The 22,210-nt window shown below is 41.0% G+C and overlaps 1 protein-coding gene across 1 annotated transcript in view; it reads left to right on the forward strand.

Moving 5' to 3' along the window:
• RAP2A (RAP2A, member of RAS oncogene family) overlaps window positions 1–16,997 on the forward strand; it is a 32,124-nt gene extending 15,127 nt beyond the window's left edge. The window contains exon 2 of the mRNA XM_074989407.1: window positions 13,274–16,997. Within this exon, the coding sequence (XP_074845508.1) occupies window positions 13,274–13,511 (238 nt within the window). The 3' untranslated portion in view covers window positions 13,512–16,997. The remainder of the gene's footprint in view (window positions 1–13,273) is intronic.
• The last annotated feature ends 5,213 nt before the right edge of the window (window positions 16,998–22,210 follow it).

Genomic DNA, 22,210 nt, shown 5'->3' on the forward strand with positions numbered 1-22,210 from the left:
GGCAATTTCAAAATTTGACATATTTAACTTTTAAAAATGTAAACAGAACCAAAAATGGCTGAATTTTAAGTTGTCTTCTGCAGCTTGTAAATTAGGTAGACAGCAATTAGTTTTGCAAGTATTCTTATTGTACTGTAAATTAAATTCACAAAATTGTATGAACTGGGCCATCTTAATGTCACCTTAATATTTTTAATTTTTGCATGGTTTCATGATCTTTAAGAACTACTTTTTTAAACTTGGTCAAAGTTTGGCCTTTAAGTGAACAGCCTAGTTTTTCAAAAGTGCTGAGCTTCCTGGTTTTCACTGGCATTTATTGGTATTCAGTAACTCCAACAGTCAAGCTCCTTGTTTAGATAGATATGTTTGAAATGTTGAATGTTTGGCTAAAAGTGTGGAAAAAATAACTTTTACCTACACCTTCTGTTCATGCTTTTCTTTGTAAATGTTTGAGGATTCTTATAAAATGTGTATAAGGAAAATATACTCAATGTGAAGAGTGACTCAGTTTATGTTGCTATAAGAAATCGAGTGTTTATGTTCTTCCTTTGAAGTCTGTAACCATTTTGTTGCATTGAGAGGAGGTCTGTAGACCTCACTGCAGGAAATCCAAGTGAAAGTAGTTTTACTTTACTTTCTAAATGTGATGTGTTCTGTGGTTACTCATGAGAGTTCTCTAACATCTGGGTACAACTTACTAAAAACTTGTGTATCACACACTCCTGAGCTTCCCTCGTTGGTCAACAGTTTCGTAATTCTGGTGAAATGTAGCTGTCATACGAAGTCATGGTTGGAGAAGGAAAGGAATCTCATTCTTGAAAGGTCCAGTCCCATAAAGGCTTTTGAATAGCCAAATCAAAAACTTGAGTGGGATTTAGTAGAGAGAAATTGCAAAGATCAAAATGCTATGTTGATATGCTCACCGTAACCCTTGTTGAGAAGAAGTTGGACAATATCTTTTGGACCACTTCTAGAATGTCTGATTATGTGTTTAATTGAGATTAAATAGTCAAGTCTTATGGTCACTAACGTATGTGTTAGAGGGTACAGGTCTGTGTCAGGGAATGGTGTGCTCCTGAAGATGACCGGAGTATTTGCTCATTGGTATCGAATGCAGCAGAAGATCAGTGGCATGAGTGTGAATGCATTTCTTCTGTCTGTCGCTAGGAGATTATCCTCCAGAATTTAAAGTATTTTCTCTGTATCATGGCCTACCTAAGAGGGAGCTTGAATATTGGCAGATAAAATGTGGCACTAGGGACTGTGTAGGTATTTGGTGGTTTTGCTAGCATGCTGGGAAATTTCACTAGAACTGAGCTGTGATTGAGTGTTGGTTAGACCATTGAATGTTAGAAGGGATTTTGGATTCCTTGTAAAAGGAGTTGTCAGTTCATTAGTATTTACATATTCCCTACTCTTTCCCAGTCGGAGGGCAGGAGTTAATCGCTTGTGGTGACTAATTCCAGGCACTGCTTCTGTGACTTGTATGAACAAGGCTGAATTTCTGGAAGGGAGGTGGTGTTTCTGGTTCTGTGTTTGGCTTGTTCTCGGCAGCACATGAGGTCATCATGCATGTGGGTGATCTCCAAAGCGAGAATTTTTGAGAGGTAAGTCCAATCCATAGGTAACTGGAGATAGTCTCCAGATGATGCAATTTAGAGTTTGTAAAGTTCTGCAAGTAGTTTTACGACTTTTTATTCCTGAACAGGTATGTGAGCTCTTTGCTGCCATTACACAGTGACCATAGCTGTGCAGAAATTCCTTGTTTAAGGCTAAATATTGAATCTGCCACTGATACCATTTGAGTTATTTTTCCTTCTTGTATTTTCTGTTGCAGACTGGCCAAAAACAGTGTCTTGTCGTGAGTGCTTTGGTGCAGTAGTGCTTTATAGTGGCCGTTGGGGAACAACTGTAATATATCACCTAAATTATCTGTTCCATGTGCTCTTGGTTGGAAGAGTTCCTGTACTGTTTACTTTGCATAATAAATACAGTGCCAAGGCATGGGCTTGCCAACAATGTATGTACAAAATTACAGCTAGTTGTGGCATTGCTTATAGTCTGTGCCAGAAAGCCAGCTGAAAACAGAAATATATGGACAATCAACCCTGATTTAGAACAAAATAATAAAAACTGAATTTGTTCCATCCTGCTTAATTTAGGACCACACATAATTGGGTGGCTGTATATGCTAGCTCTTCCAAAAATATTTTTAGTAGTCATGCCACAGTTCTTGAGGTAACTGCACCTCTGATTCCCTCATAGCTTCCTTGCAGGAGCTGTATATAAGTTTTGGCTGGATTCTACAATCCCCTCAGTCCACACTTAAGGTATAGACTGCTGGAATTCATAGTATTTATTTCAGCAGGTCTGACCTCAGTAACCTCCTTCCTATTGTGTTCATAACTCTGGACAAAGGGAGGCAGTTGAGAAATAGTTTAGAAAAGACATTTTTAGCTCAGGAAATGGGAGAGAAGGACTTGTATGTGACACCAGGAAGTAAATGCTGAGAATCGTCAGGAGTGGTGATAGTTTTGTGAAAACTACTCTAGCATTAGGGACTAGATTCCTTTCTGTCTCTCCCTCCCCCTCCCAGTTCCTCTGTACTCTTTGGAAGCTTAGCACTGTAAAAAAGATTGGTTGAACAACACTAAAGGTACAGTTGCAGCTGCCCAGGTCAGCTGGCTCTGTCTCACAAGGCTTGGGCTGCAGCATGCAAAATTGCAGTGTAGACATTCCATCTTGGGCTAGAGGGTCCCAGACCTCAGGTTCCAACCTGAGCCCAAATATCTATAAAATTTTACAGTCTTGCAGTGTGAGCCCCATGAGCCTGGCTGACTAAAATCACGCTGGATTACTGTTGTTGCCAGATGAGAGAGTGGTTAATGAGAGATACTTTGGAGCCTAAGCTTTCGTGGGCAAAGACCAGCTTCGTCAACTCACGAAAGCTTGTGCTCCAAAATATCTGTTAGTTTATAAGGTGCCACAGGACTTCTTGTTGTTTTTGAAGATACAGACTAACTCGGCTACCCCTCTGCTACTGGATTAGAGAGGTTCAATCTATCAGTTTTTCCTCCTAACTCTGAAGCATTCAGTACATCTTCGCACTCCAAGGTATATATATCAGACAAAGCCTTTGTCTTTATTCATGAACAGGACACTCCATCCTGTTTTTCTTCCTGTGAATTTCCTCCCTTTGGTTTTTTTCCCCCAAGTCTCCCAATTGCAACTGGTCCAGTATTCAAATAAGCATAAAGTGCAAGGCATATAATAAACAATGGCCAGATAGAGAGGCAGGCATCCATTATCTTCTGCTTAAAAGCAGCATCTCTGTGGTATGTTACCTCCTGGCAGCCTGCCCTAAGAACATAATATTTAAGGAGATGTGTGTACAGATAATTCTATTATAGGTGCATATTTCAGAATGATTGTGATGGCCAGTGCAGTGATCTCACATGCTGCACTTTGGTGAACTATTACGCAATTATCTAAGCACCTTGGGAGTCACAGAGCTCAACTCCCATCAGTATTAGTGTGGGACCCTTAAAATTCAGGGATCGGAGTGGACTTTTTTTGCAGAATTTTTTTCTGCTTAGCTTGTTGGACACGTTTGACTCTGTTTTGATGTATGGACAAAAATGCTAGAAAAGTTGAAAGATTTTTGTCTGCGGTGATAAAACACAAAATTAGGAAGCAAAATCATTTGTGATCTGTTTAATTTCCTGTGTGTGTTCAACTCGTTAACAGTATATTTTTGATGATACTAAGTATTTTTAAAGTTGTTTTTTTTTTTTTTAAACTAAATCTCTTTATTGTCAGTCTTTCTATATGTCGTTCTTATCTCCTTCGGTGAAGAAATTTCACTTTGTCATCTTCTGACAAGCCAGTCACATCTCCGAACCAAAGTCTGAAAAGTAGCTGGATAAAATTTTTCAGACATGGAGTCAGTCATTGGGCAGTGTTTTCTATTTCTGGGTATAGTGTGCAGGTTCAGGGATTAAAAAACATAGATACACAGCAGTCACCATGAATTTTGATTAACTTAATGGATGCTCTTTTTACATACACACACAAATTGGACATCTTGTGTCTATTTTAAGATGTGGTATATTGTGGAGTTATCAAGAGATACCATTACCATAGCAGTGGGTATAAACTAATATTGTCCACATGTTTTAAATGCCCACTTCAAAATCTTTTCATTAATTTCTCTTGGAGAGCCATTAAATTAAGACATAAAATTATAATTTCAAAGTATCACAACAATTTACAAGATAAAATAAATTCTGACAGTTTGTACAAATTTCATTAAAATGTAATAACATTGGTGACATTTGTAGTCAATATCATTATCATCTTGTTCATCATTATGATCTCTGTCAAGAGTGTATGAATTACCACAGACTTTGTTGCCTTGGCATGGAGAGATATATGCAGGGACGTTTGTTCTGACTACAGGCATAATTGATTTTCTCAAGTTCATTTTGATGGTGTTAGTGCTAGATGTGTTCTAGGTTTTTCAAAAGCTGCACACTGCCTGAGAGAGTCTGATTGTCCAGGGAGACTAGTGATTCTTTTTCTTTCCAATTTGTCCGTAATTATTTCTTGTGATGCTGTAGATGCGCTAGAGTTGTAGATCAAGCCATTGAATGGAAGGTGTTTAAATGGAGACCCATATTCACGAAGTAGCAAGGTATCCATGCGATGGTGTAGTAATGTTGGGACTGCTAAATATGCATTCCATAATTGAGAGGCGGCATCTTGGAATATCTTCTAAGGGATGATGTCCATGACTGGCTGAATTAGATGCATCTTTATTAACCAAAAGACCACCTGTGCCAACTGGGGCAGAAAAGTAGCTGTCCTTTTTAAAGTTCAATTGCCTGGCTTTGAGTAATAATCAGAGACTCTCAGTCGTCTGTTTGAGATTGAAGGATTGAAGTGGCATTATACAAAAACCACTTGTTCATTTAAAAGCAGTTTATCAGGCTCACTTGCCAGAGGAACACTGAGAAAGCATTTAGACGACTTAAGTTGTTGCTTCACATTACCAGCAACTTGGGTAACATCAGCTACTTTTACTGTGCTACGTAGAACAGTGGTAGACTTCCCTTGTCTATGCATTAGGGAGGTACTGGAGTATCCGGTTACATGACTAACCAATAAACATCTGCTTATTAGTTAGTGCTACCTGTGACTTGCAGCCCTTCCCTTCAAGTAAATAGAGAGTGGCTGGCTAAGCCTCTATTCCTGCTTGCATGGGGATTTTGTCCCCCACTCTCCACCCCAGTGCTCTGCATTTAAAAGGCTGAGCTGGCAGAATGGTGAGGACAGGGTGAAGGCCCAGTCTCCATGGTGGGAACAGAAGCTGAGCCAGCCAATGTGCTGGCTCATCCTTTTAAATTCAGAAAGGCAAGGCTGGGGGTGGGGGATAGAAGCTGAGCTAGCGTGTACGAACAGAAATTTGGGTGGTTACTTCGTTACCAGATTACTTGCTCTTTATTATCCCTACTGTGCATAGAATTAAACTGCAGAGCCATAATGACTTTTTTCCCCCAGTCTTGACTGTAATTTGCTACTGGACTAGCTTGCAATTTCTACGTCTGAGGGAAATAATTTTATGACTTTGTAGCAGGTTGTCAAAGAGAAGAGCTGCCTTGTAATATGTAAGATCATCTGATAAAATTCAGTGTATTGTTGCAGTGTAACTGGATGGTTTTCCTGTAAGATTTCATTTTACTGAAGTGAGAGTATTGTGTGTTAAACTGAATCTTCAGAAATCAAGTCTACCACAGATAACCTGCACAACTTGTCCTGTAATTTCCTCTGAAGTGCCACCTTCCATAGCTAGGTCACTCTCTCAGATGTTTCCTTTTATGAATTTTCTTGTCTCCTTTTGTGTGTATTTTCTAACTCACACAATTCAACTGGACCAATGGCTGGAAAACATACTATAGATTCAGGTGAGCATGGTGCTCTGTGATCAGATTGAGTCTGTAGTCTTTCCTGTGTTCTCTGCAGCACTGCAAAGTTCTTTTACTTTGTCACAAGGACTGCTTTCAGAAATACGGATTATTGGTGGCGCATTATCTAAACTGGAAAATTTATCTAGGGACCTTACCACCAGTACAATTAATCTCTTCCATCTCCTGCTGCTAGCATCACAGAAGTCTCTCCTGCCATGGTTGCTGCTCACAATTTTGCATTCTTTGACTTTCATGACAAATAACACATTTTAAAAAGCTTCTGAAGAGTCATCTTTTCATTTTGATACAAGGTTTAAGGGACTCTCATCCTCCATATTTTCATACACTGAAAATATTTTCATATGTACATTTTCATATCCTGAAGAGGTATAAGTCACAAAGAAAATTCTTAGTGCCACTACTGTAATTTTTCGTTTGTTACAAGTATATAGACTTGTGCTAAAATAAAACAAAAAGTTTCCAGAGCTGAAGCAGAGGGTCCTATGAAAGCTTGTCACCTAATAAATCATTTTGTTAGTCTTTAAAGTGCTACAGAACTGCTTTTTTGTTTAGTGTAGATACGGACTACCATGGCTACCTCTCTGTGAGTGTTCATTGTGCTAAAATAGATAGTTTAGTATCAAACGTGACAGTTTTGTTCAGTGAACACTTTGAAGCCCCCTTCTGACTGCCGTCTGTAACATGAATCCTGACTTGTACATCAAGCGTCTCTGAATTAACAAGTTCGTTTCTGAAATATTTCGAAGACTGTAGAGGTATAATTGTGTCACAAGTAAAAGTTATGGACAGTTCACAGGCAATTAATAAAAATTCATGGCCTGTGACCCATCTGGACTGGAAGGGACACTGAGAAGTTGTCTAGTTCAGTCCCCTGCACTCATGCCAGGAACAAGCATCATTTTGACCCAGGGTGGGCAAAATACGGCCAGCAGACTGAATCTGACCTACTAAACATTTGGATCTGGCCTCCCCTGAACCAGAAGAACCCACAGGCAAGGGAGTGAGGTCTCCCTGGCTGCAGCTGCACCATACGCTGCTCAAAACAGCGAGCTGCTGTGGCCAGCTTGTGTGTGTGCAGCGCATCCCTTTGGGGGAGGGGCATGTCTGCTCACTGTACCCACCTCCAGCATAATCTGCACAGCTCCCAGTAATCAGGGGCAGTGCCTGTGGGCATGTTCAACATGCAGAGACCCACTGCCCCCTCCCCACGAGGGGCACACTACACAGACACACATCATGACCCCAACAGCTGATCATTTTAAACAGCTTGTGGAGCTGTGTCAGCCAAAGAGCCTGCCTGAAGGTCCCACTGAGCTCCCAGTCGGAAGCCAGCTGTGATAAGCACCTCCTGGCCAAAGCCTGCTTCTGGCACCTCGTCCCATCCTGCAGGCCAGTCATCTGCCCTAAGTCACAACCCCCTCCTGCACCCAAACGCCCTTACAGACCCCACATCCGCTCCTGCACTCCAATCTCCGACCTGCCGCCTTCATCCCAGACCCTGCACCTCCTCCAGTAATTAGAGTTGTAAAATCCCATTTAATTAGTCAGCCAGTTAAGCATTAAGTTTAACCAGTTAACCAATTAAATGGGGTGGGGCAGGGTTTGCTCCAGCTGGGCTGTAGTGTGCGTGTACCCACCATGCTCCTGGGGCTGCTGCAGACCAGGGCTGCTCTGGCAGAGCTGGTATTCCCCCTCATTCCTCCCTGGCCTGTGGCAGAGCTCCATGCGGCTGGAGCAGCACCCTGCCCGTGGTGGTGTTGCTCTTCTCTGAACCTTCTGCTATTTGTCCATGTCTTTCCTGAAATATGGTGCCTAGAGCTGGGTACTATACTGCAGTTGAGGTCTAGTCCATGCAGAGAATTACTTCTTGTGTTTTGCTTACAACATGTCTGCTAAGATACCCTAGAATCATCTTTGCTGTTTTCTGCAATAGTGTCATACTATTGATTTTTATTAAGTTTATGTTCCCCTATCAGCTCCTTTCTGCAGTACTATTTCATATGTATTTGTCAAACTGATTGTTCCTTCCAGAGTGGAGTACTTTGCGTTTGTCCTTGTTGAAGTTCATTTTATCTATTTCAGGGTATTTCTGTAGTTTGTGAGGATTGTTTTGAATTCTAATCCTATCCTCCAAAGCACTTGCAGCCCCTCCTAGCTTGGTAACATCTGCAAAGCTTATAAGCGTACTCTCTATGTCATTATCTAACTCAGGGGCAGATAACCTGTTTTGGGTTGGGGGCCACTGGCCCATAGACAAATCAGTTGCAGGGGCACACAATAGAGAAGCAAAAGGGAAAAATAAGTCCCCAACTGAAAAACAAAAAAAGCTACCCCCACCTCAGTTCCCTTGCACACCAGCCTCCGAACCTGGGGTGTAGGGGAGGAGCCGGGGTAGTACATTTTGTGGGCCTCTCTAGGCTCTGGGATGGTTGCTGGGAAGAAGAGCCCTGAGCCTTGGGATCCAGATCCAGGCAAGCCATGGCCAAGTGCCCGACCACATGTTGGGGTCTCCCCACTCCTGAAATCATTGAAGATATGGAAGAGAAGTGGAACCCCGTTCATTATGCCCTTCCAGCATGAGTGTGAACCACTGATGACTACTCTCTGGCAATGGTTATCCAACCAGCTATGCACCCACTGTATAGGAACCCCATCTAGATTGTATTTCCCTAGTTTATTAATGAGAAGGTCACATGAGACTGTGTCAAATGCTTTATCCATAAGGCTTGTTATTCTTTTGAAGAACGCTAAGACCTCTAAGATACTGATTTGATTTCCCACTCCAATTCTGTCTTGTTTCTCCTTAATCCCTGCTATAGAAGTCCATGCTTTTCCCCACTGCCCCCTCCAAATTCTGACCCCTCTTCCAGGTCTCCATGTTTTTGACTCACCTGGGGGCTTTGGTCTCCTGCCCCCTTTGAACCTAATTTAAAACTCTTTTCACTGGGTGAGCCAATCTGTATCTAAATATGCTCTGCTTAATAGTCCTCCTTCCCAGAATAGCAAACAGTATTTAAGCTATAAATACCCCTGACAAAAGCTGGGGGGCAGGCCGAGGTGAGACCACTGCTTAGGGAGAGCACAGTGGTACCAGCTGCTGGGGGCCACTAAGCAGCAGCTGCTCAGGCAGTCCCTGGGGCCAGCTGCATCTTCAGTGGCCGACCGCAAGGCTGCTCCAGTGGCTGGTTGGTATGGCTGACTCTGAAGCCAGCTGCTTGGATTGCCCTAGGGCCAGCCGCAACGGTCAGTGCAGAAGTCACAGTGGCTGCAAAAATTCATGGAATCTGTTGACTTCTGCAACCTCTGTGACAGACACAGAGCACTACGCATAGGCAGTTACAAACTCGAACCTTCCACCATGCAGACTAGGCATTCTGTTGTATGTACAGAACCTTACAAATGGAAAAGCATTATGTTAGGAATTCATAAACATTTATATCTGCCTACTACGTGGTACAAACTGTTAGCTTTGCAATCTGCTGCCAGTGGTGCACTGCCTTCAGTGTGAGACTGATCTGGTCAGGAAATTTCAATTGGAAAAATAGAAACACTATTTTAACAACTTGTGAGGTACAGTAATAAGAATATGCATTGTGAAAACATTTTAATGCATTTGCAAAATATTGATATTTGGTATTTTTGCCACATGCTAATCAGCTTCATTTCTGGGAAAAAAATTACCCATGCAAAACCAATTAAAAATAGTTTGGTAGTTTTGATAAACTAATATTTATGACACTTACATTTTTATACAACATTTTTCATCTGAAATGATCCTGAAATGTCTTTAAACTATAAACAAGGATCACTTCATGCACAACTGAAATGCAGTCATATATGAGGTAACAATTGTTAACAATGCAGAGAAATGTTATCCAACAATGAAGAACGGAAAGCAAGAACACATCTTTCATCTGGAGCTACAGGAAAAGTATATGTAGAACTTACTGGAATTCTGTGAAGTATTGTTACTTCCTAATGGTACAAAGTGATGTCCATGGAACAGTAACAGAGAGGTAGCTGTGTTTAGTCTGTAGTCTAACAAAACAAAACAGCAGTCATATATTACCTTGAAGACTAACAAAATAATAGACGAGCAAAATAATAATGTCATTTTGTTAGTCTTTAAAGTGCTACGTGACTGCTATTTTGTTTTTTCTGTGGAACAGATTAGTGTTTTGCTATCTTAGATTAGTGTGGGAATGTAACTGTACAGGAGTAAAGATTCACATAGGGTGAAAATTGAATCAGTATCATTCTGTGTTGATTTAGCTACAGAGAATCTGATCGTGTAACAGCTGTAAGAAATGTCAGTATCTCTCAAAATCAAAATAGAGAGTAAACCATTTTGAGATGAACTTCACTGTGTACAACATTGCTTCTGTAAAATTCTTGGTTCTAAAGTTAGCCGAGTAAAAGCAAGGGTTTGTTCCTTTATCAAGTTATACTGTGAGTGTTTGTCCTAAAATACACATTTCATTGCATCTTCATTATAGAGGGAGCTGGTATATTGATGCTTCTCTAACAGTTTTCATTGTAAAAGACTTTTGCAACCTTATTTTAAGAACCTATAATCCCTCAAATGTTTGTCTTGTACCTTGGAAATTTGCCTGCAGAAAGGTGTGCCTCTTGCTTCTCCCATCAAATTCCATACAATTTTGACTGAGTTTCAACATGTGGAAAATCACCATTTCCCATCTCTGGTTTAAGTTGCACTCAATTTTGGTAACATGCCGAAATCTGAATAGTCTGCAGTTGAACCCCCTGCCGTACCAGCAGCATGCACAGCGATGGCAAGCCTGTGGAGCAGGCAGAGCCTGCCTGCTGCTAGAGCTGCTGTAATGGAGATGAGGAGAGTTTGGCCAGGCTCAGCCCCCAGACTTGACATGTGCAAATCTGTCCACCTGCCAGAAACCCCACATAATATAGGAGCCCCGACCCACAGGAGGCTGAAGAAGAAAGCCAGTCTGGGCTCTGTCCAGTCACCTCAGACACAGCATTTGGTTCTAGATGTCAATTTTCCCACAGCTGCTGGAAGCTCTGCAATTGCCTGCCCCCTCCACCACCACCACCCCCTTTTGTCCCACTGGCTTTCTGCTCCCATCTCTCCTCAGCATCAGGAGAAGGGATCCCTGTACAGAATGTTCTACCCAACACCTGTGTATTCAGATCCCCTCAAGCTCAGAACCCCCTTGATGAGCTCCACTCCACCTGCACCTTGAAGACCAGATGCCGACCCTCCTGAGCCCCAGCTAGCTGCATTTCAGTTCCCCACTGCCAAGCTCTGGTCCACGCAACGGCCCCTCCCCCCATGCTGAGCCCCAACACCTTCATCTCATCCACCCTGCAGAACCTCAATACTATTGCACCCAGAACCCCCAACCAGTGCCTGTGCATCCAGATTCTCCCACCACCCCAACCTAGAGCTCCCACTGAGCTGCCTGAACCAACACTGCCCCACACAAAGCTCTCTCAGCCCACGTGTGGTTCCCTCCCTTCAGTCTTTCCACATTTAAATCCTGCCTTGCTGATCCTGCCTGCCCATAGCTAGTGCAACTGGCAAGAAAGAGCAGGGCCCTGGAGGCTTCTGGGGGGCAGACCTAGTCCTTGGGCTGTGTCAGAGTTGGGTGCAGCCTCACTGCTGACTGGTGTCCTGGAGGAGGGGAGTGGAAGCTGCACAATGATCGTGCACCTCTCTCCTGTGCTCCCCACTACCTTGCCTGGAGCTTCTAAAATTGGTAGAATTTTAAAATGATCATGTGCAGTGTTTTTTGCTGCAGAAAGCCCTCTGGAGTAATTAGGGTAGTGCGATCATGTGATAAGAAACTGTTTTTCTGCAGGACTCCAGCTTGTTCCAACTCTTGATGAACTGTGTTTAGAGTTCTGTGTAGTGAATCAGGTTGGTATCTGTCTGATATTTTCCAACTACTCGACTCTATAGTGTATGTAATTAATGAAGTAGGAGAATGTAGGAAGTAAAAAGGTGGCCCCTAGCTTATGCCCATGAATGCAACACAGGAGAACTACATTCTGTTCCTACCTTTGCTACTTAGTTTCTGTGTGGTACTGAGCAAATCAATTAAACCAGACTTTTCACAGCCCCTAATTGTGTTCTTTTTCTGAGCCTCCACAGGGCCCCAGCTGTCTGGACCCTTGGAAGTGCTGGGCTTTTGTAATTAAGTCACTGGGTGCTGTTAGATGCTCAATACCTCTGGCAGTAAGGCAGCGTCATGTAAAAATGAGCACAGTGTTGAGAATTGGGATGTTCTTTATCTAATTCTGACTATCAATGAATCACTGTACGGCCTCGGGTAAACTGTTCTGAATGTGTTTCCTCAACTGTCAAGTGCAGGTAATACTCATCACCCAAGGAGTTACAAAGATAAATTCGCATATGCTTATGAGGCAACTAAACATAACAAACATGACAAATGGGTAATTCAATATTCAGAGCAGGGGTTAGGCATTGTACAATAGATAAACCACAGACATCACGTTGATTCCTGTCTTTCACTGAGCACCATCCATCCAGTGTACTGAGTGGTAGAGGTCGCATTTAAAAAAAATTTGCGATTGTCTGGTTTGAAGACTTTATCCCAATGCATTCACATAAGGGAAATTAATTTTAAATCATCTATGCAACCTTATTCTCATACTTCCTAACTTTGGAGTGTTTGACTATGCAGCTTGAATAGCTGTTTTCTTCATTTTGTCTGAACTTGGGTGACCAGCTTGAGTCTTCTCTGTTTTTAGACTTTGTGTGAGTGTGTCTGCCTTGACTGGGAGGCTTGCTTCTAGCTGCAGTGTAGATGTGTGCATGAAAGGATGTCTGAGAATCTTTCTGATGTAAATGGGAATTACACAGGGGGAATATTCTTGCTTTCCCAATTAAAACAGCAATTGCAATGCATGATATGTTGGCAGAATGGAACATAAACTAAGCAAAGTTAAACAGTGGTTTGAAACTCCAGCTAATCTGTAATACTAGTGTGAGTGAGATTAGTTGGAGTGAGAAGAAATGTTGTGCCTCACCAAAAGAACTAGGGGTATAAGCATTCCAGGCTGATTCCCTGACTGGAGAGGGAATCAAGAAGCATTCATAAGAAAATGCTGAAGGGAGGAGGGTAACAAACTTGGAACAGGAAAAAAGCTAGAGCTTGTGTTGCATTTCAAACTGTAAAGTAGATATCAGCAAAAGATTTTAAAATTATTCCTCATGGTGTGGAGCCATGTGTGAAAGGATCTATTTTAAGGAATCCTAATTTTATTTTTGTTTTGAATTATAGGTATGAAAAGGTGCCAGTAATTTTGGTTGGTAATAAAGTGGACCTGGAGAGCGAGAGGGAAGTATCTTCAAATGAAGGCAGAGCGCTAGCTGAAGAATGGGGCTGCCCTTTTATGGAGACCTCTGCTAAAAGTAAAACGATGGTGGATGAGCTCTTTGCCGAAATCGTTAGACAAATGAACTATGCAGCTCAGCCAGACAAAGATGACCCATGCTGTTCTGCATGTAATATTCAATAGCATTAAAAATTACCTAACCTGGACCTAATTTACAGAATTTTTGTAAGGTGGTAAAACTGTCTGCCTCATTTCCTGGTTTGTGGGTCACTTGGAATAAATCATAAGTGAAACAACAACATGAAATCAGCTGAACATTGAAAGTGAATCACTGTCTCTGAACATAATAGCTACAACAACTACAATTTCTCATCCAGTACCCCCAGTGCACCTACGTTTTCATGTCATAGCCAGTCAATTTACAGGGTGATTTCAGTTGAGCTATTTGTGTTTTGCGTTATGTTGGACCAGAGCAGAATATTCCTATTGATGAAAAGAGAGAAGACCTGCAACAGACCACATTCAGTTAGCCTAGTCTATACTGATAAAGGCAGAAGGAAGGGAAAGTCTTTGTCTGTTATACTGAATTTCTGGAGTAGTACTTTTGCTTGTGGCCAAGTTTACACAAACAAGTATCCTAATTGCATATGAACTGGCAGTTTTAAAGGCAGATATGAGCTACCAGATCTGTATAGTTCTTCTTTTTTTTTCCCCCAAAAATTGATGCAATTTCTACACTTTATCCCATCTTGTGAAATAGAAAGCACTGCATCAGTACTTGAAAGAAGAGAAAGATGATCTGAAAAACTAATGGCTAATGAAAAAACACAATATAGCATTGGAATGTTTTAAATCTTCCACTTTGCTGCTCAAGAATGGAGGATCACTTCAGGTTTTGGTCAGACAAAAAGCCAAACAAACCCTCTGTTTACAAAGCAGGAAACATCTTTATCACTTTACTGAACCAGGAGGAAGCAACTGTGATGAAGAAAAATCGCTTTAGCCTTACTAACAAGGAACACTTTGATAGATTAACTAGTACCATCTTGTAAGGAAAACAAAGCCATGTTGCATCCAGATGTTCCCTTTTGCAGAAACCTCATGGGACAGTATGAACATCCTGCATTTTTAAGTTTGCTGAAGAAGACAATTTCTTTCTTGCCTTCAAGGGCTAAGTGGTTTTTGTTTTTGTTTTGGTGTGATCCCTAACTAATCTTTGGAAATCAAGTTTGCTATTTCGTTGCTTAAATGTTGGCAACTTTGTTTGAATAACCATGTGAAATCATTTCGGCTCACAGAAGGAATATAGGTTATGGTTATACTGTGGGTGAGGAAGGAACAAGCTTTTGTATACTTGCTTGATTATTGGGTATCAAATAGCAGGAGCAAATATTTTGTTTTGAAAGGGTGCTCAAGCTCTGTCATTCTAATTTTCCTAGCAGTGAAGTATATATCATTTGCATGACTAATGGCACAGAAATACCTATTCTGAAGTCTTACAATCAATTATAGAAAAGTTTTCAATCAAAATGTCTGTTTTATATGTCGGAGCAATTTGTCTTGACTTGGACCTTTCTAGTTAAAATTTGGTCATCAGAATGCAATATCACTGAGCCTGTGGTCTAAATACCACCATGCATTTTATTAGTTTCTCAGTCTTGTGCAGTAACAGTGTGTAGTTCCTTGTGTGTAAATGAGTGAAAACGGGTGCATGTGTTGGGTATGTATGCGTATCCCTCAAAAATACTTCAGTTGGCATTTGGTCCTGACAGATTTGCGTCCATCAGCACAATTGCTTTAGAACTGCTCGTAATCTGTGAAATGAGAAATTTAACTATAAAATAGCTTCACAGAATTTCCCATCTAATATAATAGCTTTAAGCTTATCCAGTGGGTGACAGCTAAAGGAAATATTAGTGATGGAAGAGACCTGGCCACCACTGCCCTTAGTCCTCGAAAAGCGTTTCAAGGAAACATGGATATCAAGTGTGGTAAATGCGATGGCCTGCTATCCAGATACTTCCAAAGCCTTGAAATGTAGGTCTCGCCTACCAGCTAATTTCCACAATTTCCACCTTATATTAACTGTATGTGTGTGCTTAAGCAAAACTTGAGACTTGAATCAATAGTATCTTCACTTACTAAAATATCTAAATGGAGGAGGGGTCTAATGAAACCATACAATCCATTAATAAAATAAGGAGCTTGTTAATTTGAGACCCACTGCCTGAGAGCTTAAAAACATTATCTAATTTGATATCAAATTAGTTTGGAGTGTACATTAAGTAATATTATAAATAAAATGCTAAAATCTTATATTAAATTGATGTACGGCCTATAAAAATGGTATAAATGTAAGAAGGGCCTAAGTTGAAGTGTGTAACATAAAACAGATGGGCTTTTAATTTCGGAAAAAATGCACAAGTAAAATTCTAAACAGAAAATTTTAGTAAAAAAGATACTTCTGAGACACTTTTCCTTAGCATTTTACATTTATAATGACTAAGCAACACATGTACCATCACACAGCATTCTGGGGTGTAGGGCAGGGGGAAGTGTAAATGCTTTTCTCTTTATTATATAATTCTGAGGAGGTAGAGTGCATTACTTGTGTTTCCTCTGATGTGAATATAGTGGAGCTTGAGTCAATGACAGTTGCATTTGGCTAAGATATTTTTGAAGGCATAAGGATAGCAAGAGGGTAGTTAACTGAGCCACATTCAAGATAGATGGCCACCTGGAGAATATCTGTGGTCTCTCGGGTCACCTCTTACTTTGTACCCTGCGCAGATTAACATTAATAGTAAGTGAAAGGTTTTTATAATATGCCTTAAAATATTATGGTTTGATCCAAAGACCCACGTTTTCTTTAGCTGTTCTTGTAGAGTTTTGTACTTTTCTACAAAGACAGCAGTTTTTAAGTTTTATTGATACATTTTTTTTTTAAATGTTGCAACTTCCATTCTTTCTGGATGTGTTAGTAACTATTTTCTCCCACTTTTTAAAAATAGGCAAACAAATTAAACCAGCATCAGATCAAAAGTATTACACATGATGGAGATTTTGTTTTGTTTTGTTTTTTTTAATTAAAGCATGAAAATCACCTTTTGGTGATTTTTTCTGTTCTGGTTTGGCCAACAAGTAACTAGCCTCTCTCTAAACCCAGTGCTACAGTTGCCATCAGTTTTCTGTGGGAAAACTACTGGTATTTGCTTTCCTGTGTGAAGAATGTTGCCTAAAGATGTCAGCCATTTGGTTGGGGGTGGGTTGTGCATGTTTGGTTTTCTTTTTACCGGTGTAGAACCAAAGCACTGGTTGTGCTTTAGTGGTGAAACTCTGCAACAAAACAAATGTTTGACAACAGCAGAAGTCTTTTGTCTGCATTGTTGTGCATCCAGTCTCAAGAATGACTGCAGTGAGTTTTTGAACCAGGCTTAATGGTATTGATTTGGGGTTTCCCAGGGGTGAAAAAATATATATTTCACAGTTAATTGTTGAGCTCTAGTACAACTGGTGACTTAAAGATGGAGCAACAGTTTATTGTTTTGTAACAATGTCAGTTGTTAAAAATCGATGTTTCAAATAAAACAAATTGTACATAGAACTCAATGCAAACTCAGCAGTTGTATTTGGAGTTAAATTATTTTAACAAATAAATTTATTTAATGAAACCTGTCCTGGACTTCCTTGTATCATCCATTTTTGTTTTGCCACATAGCTTATCTAAAGTCATTTAGAACTATGTTCTTGTAAACGTTACTAAGACAGACCTTTTTTAGAACTCAGGGCAGCTTCTCCCTTCAAAATGTTCTGCTAATATTATAAACTGAATTGATGCAAGCAAACACGAAGAGATCCATTTATACATATGCATGTATACTGTAGCCTCACACACATTGCTACTGGATAAAATGTTAAGACAAAACGTACTCCAGGAAAACGCCAGTGGTTTGGAAGCATTTTAAGGTACAGCACTCATTCTGAAAAGTTGAATAAAGATTTTTCTAAAATTTACTAAAATAATATAATAAGCTGAACTTGGTCAACTTTGAAGATGTAATATTCAGTAATGCAATTACTTTTATTATATTAAAATTGCAATGAGTTAAAATAGGGATTGATCAGCACATCAACTGTCCTATTGATTAGTGGGGTTTTGTTTATTTGTCTTACATTGCTCAACAAAATACATATTACTACAAATAATTTCATTATATATCATGCAGTGATAGTTATGTTTGAACAGTTGTGATGCTAATGTTAACAGGGTTGCTCTAGATAATTGATGTTGATTAACAGTTACATCTTAGTGCTACTGACATGACTATAATATCCAATTGTGTTTGAACTTGATGGGTGTTGGGGGTGGTGAGGTGTTTGTTTTTTGTTTCCAAGTCGTGGGTTTCAGGGCGCCAGCAGTTGGCAGCTGCTGCTCTGTAAGAAGCCTTTATTCTGTGGACAACACTGTGAAGATTGACAAATTATGTTAATTGTATACAGCCTTCAGCTGCTCTGGTCACTGATAACTGGCCCATTCATTCTGTAAACCAATTTCCAGTCTATCTTTAGCTAAAACTAGACAACCCCTGGCAACATTCCATTAATTTTGTAGTATCGGGGGGTGGAAGGGAGGTTATACAAGGGAATAACCACATGGGGATTACTGAAATTTATTGGTCTTTTCTTAATTGCTAAAAAGAAAAGAAATCCATCACACTCTAGCAGTGTGTCTGTCTTTCTGGAATGCTGGAACACTTGTTTACATCATGATATTTGAATTTTTTTCTCATTTCCTTTTTTAAGTACTTACAGCTGCAATGTTCTGCTGATTCCTTGTGGGAAAACTTTACATGATTTTTCAATTTAAAAAAATCTGTCACGTTTTCCGTTCTCTAGAGCTACTCACTGGACAAGTACTTTGCTTCCCTCGCTTAGGTAATGTAGGGACTGCCAAGTCATCTTCAGAGTGCTAAATTACTCTGAAAATGGCCTGAAGGAATATTTCTTTCCATTTAGGTGCTACTTCATTTGTCTTCTTTGTGAGATCGGTCCTTTCTGACTACAAGTAAATGAGATATTCCCATTGTACTAACAGGCTTTTGTAGGCTTTGCAGCTCACAATGACACCTCAGAGCATAGTCTTTGTCACTCCTCTCTGCAACTTCTTTAAGTTTGTTTTAATAAACATCACTTTTAAATTTCCATGGGTTCAGTTTGGATATCAGAGCTGTTAGAGAGCCTTCACTCTATTATGTATCCAGAGCATAATGAGGAGGAAATGAATTTGCAAGCAGAATAAACTTTCGTATCTGGCAGCCCCAGAACTGGGAGGTTGCCGGATAGTGAAATAATCTGGATAATAGAGAGGTATACCTAGCAAAGCATAATTCTAAAGAAAAACAAGATTACATATTAAGAAACAAAAATGTGTATGCAAAGTACTTTTATTTTCCAACGACAGTAGTATTGTACGCAGTAAACTTATACTGTGTGTGCTGTATTTGTATGTATTTGCTTCCATTGTACTGTACTTATAGAAAACTTAAGTAAATTTTACTTATCATTAAAATGCTGGTTATTGGAGAATTCCAGATAACAGATTGTAGGATATGAAACAGTTTACTATATGTTGAGCTGTTGGGCCCTCTGACCTCCACCTTGTCCATGCTGAAATCACATGACACCTTGTAGTGTCAACACCTCGGGATTTTGAGCCCTGTTGCTCATCAGTTGAGTTTCTCCTTTGGTTCTGAATATTTTTGGTGCCACAGTTGTTTATTCTTCTCTTCTGGGAATTGAGAAATGAAGATACCGCTGTCAGCTTCAAGAAGTGAAGGGCTGTATGGTCTTATTGTGTTTCTTTTTTTTCATTATGATTTAAACCAAGGATGATCATACTGAGTAAGACCAAAGATCCACCTAGCCCGCTCTTATAAATTCTGACAATGGCCAATCTCCTCTGGAACACCTGCCATGAAGAGAACAGGTAGTCTTCAAGTGATCCCTCCTCTGTCACCCATTCCCATTTTCTGATAAATAGAGGCTAGGAATACCATCCCTGCCCCTCCTGGCTAAGAGCCATCGATGGACCTATTTTACGTTAATTTATCTAGCTCTTTTTTGAAACCTGTTCTAGTCTTGGCCTTCACAACATCTTCTGGTAAGGGGTTCCAGAGGTTTACTTTGCATTGCATGAAGAAGTACTTCCTTTTGTTGTAAAACTTCTATCTATTCATTTCATTTAGTGATCCCCCTAGTTCCTGTTATGGAAAGCAGCAAATAACTCTTCATTCGTTTTCTCCAGACCAGTCATGATTTTCTAGACCTCTACTATACATGCACTTAGATTTTCATTACTATGGTCTGAATATCTTTAAGTACAGCTTACTCTGAAAACGCTATTGTAAAATTACCTTGTGCAATAGACCTGTGCCCGTGTCTATTTATAATTATGCCTGTATGCATTTTTCTTGGTTTTTACTGCTGTTAGTCTGACAGATCCCACATATCACCAAAATAGGAACTGGATTCTATTCTGGCTTCATGTTGCAGACCTGGGCCATACAGAATCCAGCTGGCTCTTCAGTTACTAAGGTGTGGTTGTGGATGGGGGAGATATGAAAAAAATTTGACTTCTGATGTGTCTTGCTTGGTTGGCCGGTGAAAGAGATCAGGTGCTTGTCAAAATTGTGATGAGGAAAGGAGGCGAAGCTCTCATAAAGAAGAATCCTGGATTTCATTTAATTTGTGCGTACATGTGTTATTCTCTCTCTTTCCACCTTTACGTGTGTCAGCACCACTGTGCCCACTGGCCAAAGATTTGTAAATATTAGTTAATTGCAAAGCCCAAAGGGAGATTTGGCTAGGCTCCACCTTTTAATCAAGCAAAGGAAACCTGCAGATTCTTCCCTCTCACCTACCCCTGTGCTCTCATGTGAAATGAAATCCTGACAATCCTTTGGTAGAATGTGTATATTGATGTTATGCATAGATAGAAGTTGTCAAATACCATAACGCACCCTCCCACACACACATACGAAGTCTGGCTTTTTTACAGTTTTAGCCCTCTCCAGCCATAGCCACAAGCTAGGTGGCTACTGCAAGGACAGTTGTCTTCCTGCATTTCCCCACTGGGATGAACATCAGGCACACTATATACTCCTCCAACATCAGCTGCTGTAGAATCAGCTATTTTAACAGCCGATGAGATGTGGCCAAAATGGTGTTATACTGAAAGAATCCTGTAGGCACTGCAGCCTGCCCTGCTTTTCTGCTCTGGGGCTCCCCACCACCTAGTCCTGCTGGATCAGATTGCCTGGTCTGCCGCAGACAAGGCACAGAGTTGTTTACTAGGCGCAGAGCAGCACTGACACTGAACCAGCTCAGCTCTGGGAAGCTCAGCTCTAAAAGCTCAACATCCAGGAAATCAATCCCCAAGTGGGAGTAAAACCCTAAACAAATCTGTCTTACTCTGAGTAAAAGTTTTGCATAGAGAGAGCATATGAGGATGTCCACCCTCTTTACCAGTGAGAGAAGATGCACAATGATTGCTCACCCCACAGGTCACAATTATTTACATGGGGTTGCTAATGAAAGTATTTTTACTAGGTATAGAAAGTGGGATTTAAATGGCCTCCATGACATGTTCCCAACAGTTAAAGAACTGAATCCAGCATGGGACCTCAATTTGGTCCTCAGGCTCTTACCAGCAAACCCTATGAGCCAATAGCCACCTGTTCTCTGTTACACTTGTCTGTGAAAGTGGCTTTCCTCAGAGCAATCACCTTGGCACAAAGGGTGCAAGAGATCAGTACACTGATGTCAGAACCATGGTATGCAACTTTTTACAAGGACAAAGTTGTCCTCTGCACCCACCCTAAATTCCTCCCTAAGGTACTTACCTCTTTCCACTACAATGAATCAATGTACTTACCTGTTTTCTTCCCTAAACTGCATACCAATGACAGGGACAGAACCTTGGCCAGCTACCTGCAGAGAACTTGGCCATTCTGGAAGACTACTACAAGGTTGAAAGGTCCCATGGCATGCCTATCTCCAAACAGAGGCTGTCCAAATGGCTCTTGGGCTGTACAAGACTCACCTACAATGTTTAATGACCATCCAGCAGGCATTCGTGCCTGTTCCACGCATGCAAGGGCTGCCTCTACAGCCTTCCTCCGAGGTGTGTCCACTGAGGACATTTGCAGAGCAGCTACGTGGGCCTCTGCTCACAGATTCACTCAGCGTTGTGCCATACAAACCTATGCTGATTCACAGACTGCATTTGGCTGATCTGTTTTATTATCAGCTGATGTAGCCCATCCAAAGGTTCCACCTCCAAACCGTGGTGCTGCTCTGTAGTCACCTAAAGGTGAAGCACCCACAGGGAACCCTTGAAGAAGGAGAGATTACGCACCCTGTGCAGTAACTGGAGTTCTTCAAGATGTTGTCCCTGTGGGTGCTCCACCACCCAACCTCCTCTACTTTGCTTCAGATTTCTTCTTTGGCTTCTGGATCAGAGAAGAACTGAGGAGCCAGCTGCCCTCACAGTAAGTGCCACAGTCATCTTGTACCCGTGCCCTGTGTACGGGCAGCTGGGAGCGATGCTGCTACACTCGAATCTTCAGCCAGTGGACATAGCAGCATTGACACACCTAAAGGTGGACCCACCCATGGGGACAACATCTCGAAGAACTCCATTTACCGCACGGGGTGAGTAATTTCTACTTCTTTGTTTTCCCCCTTCTATCCCTTTTGCCCATGGCAGGAATCTTTTGTGCTTAGTTCAAAATTAACAGATGCAAGGTGGGTTTCAAACTGAGGTGGCCTGGCCATATGTCTTTCTAGTATCAGCCACAGTTTGGGCTTACAGGACATGCAAG

Source organism: Carettochelys insculpta, chromosome 1 (genome assembly GCF_033958435.1).
Source record: "Carettochelys insculpta isolate YL-2023 chromosome 1, ASM3395843v1, whole genome shotgun sequence".
NCBI classification, from domain to species: Eukaryota; Metazoa; Chordata; order Testudines; family Carettochelyidae; genus Carettochelys; species Carettochelys insculpta.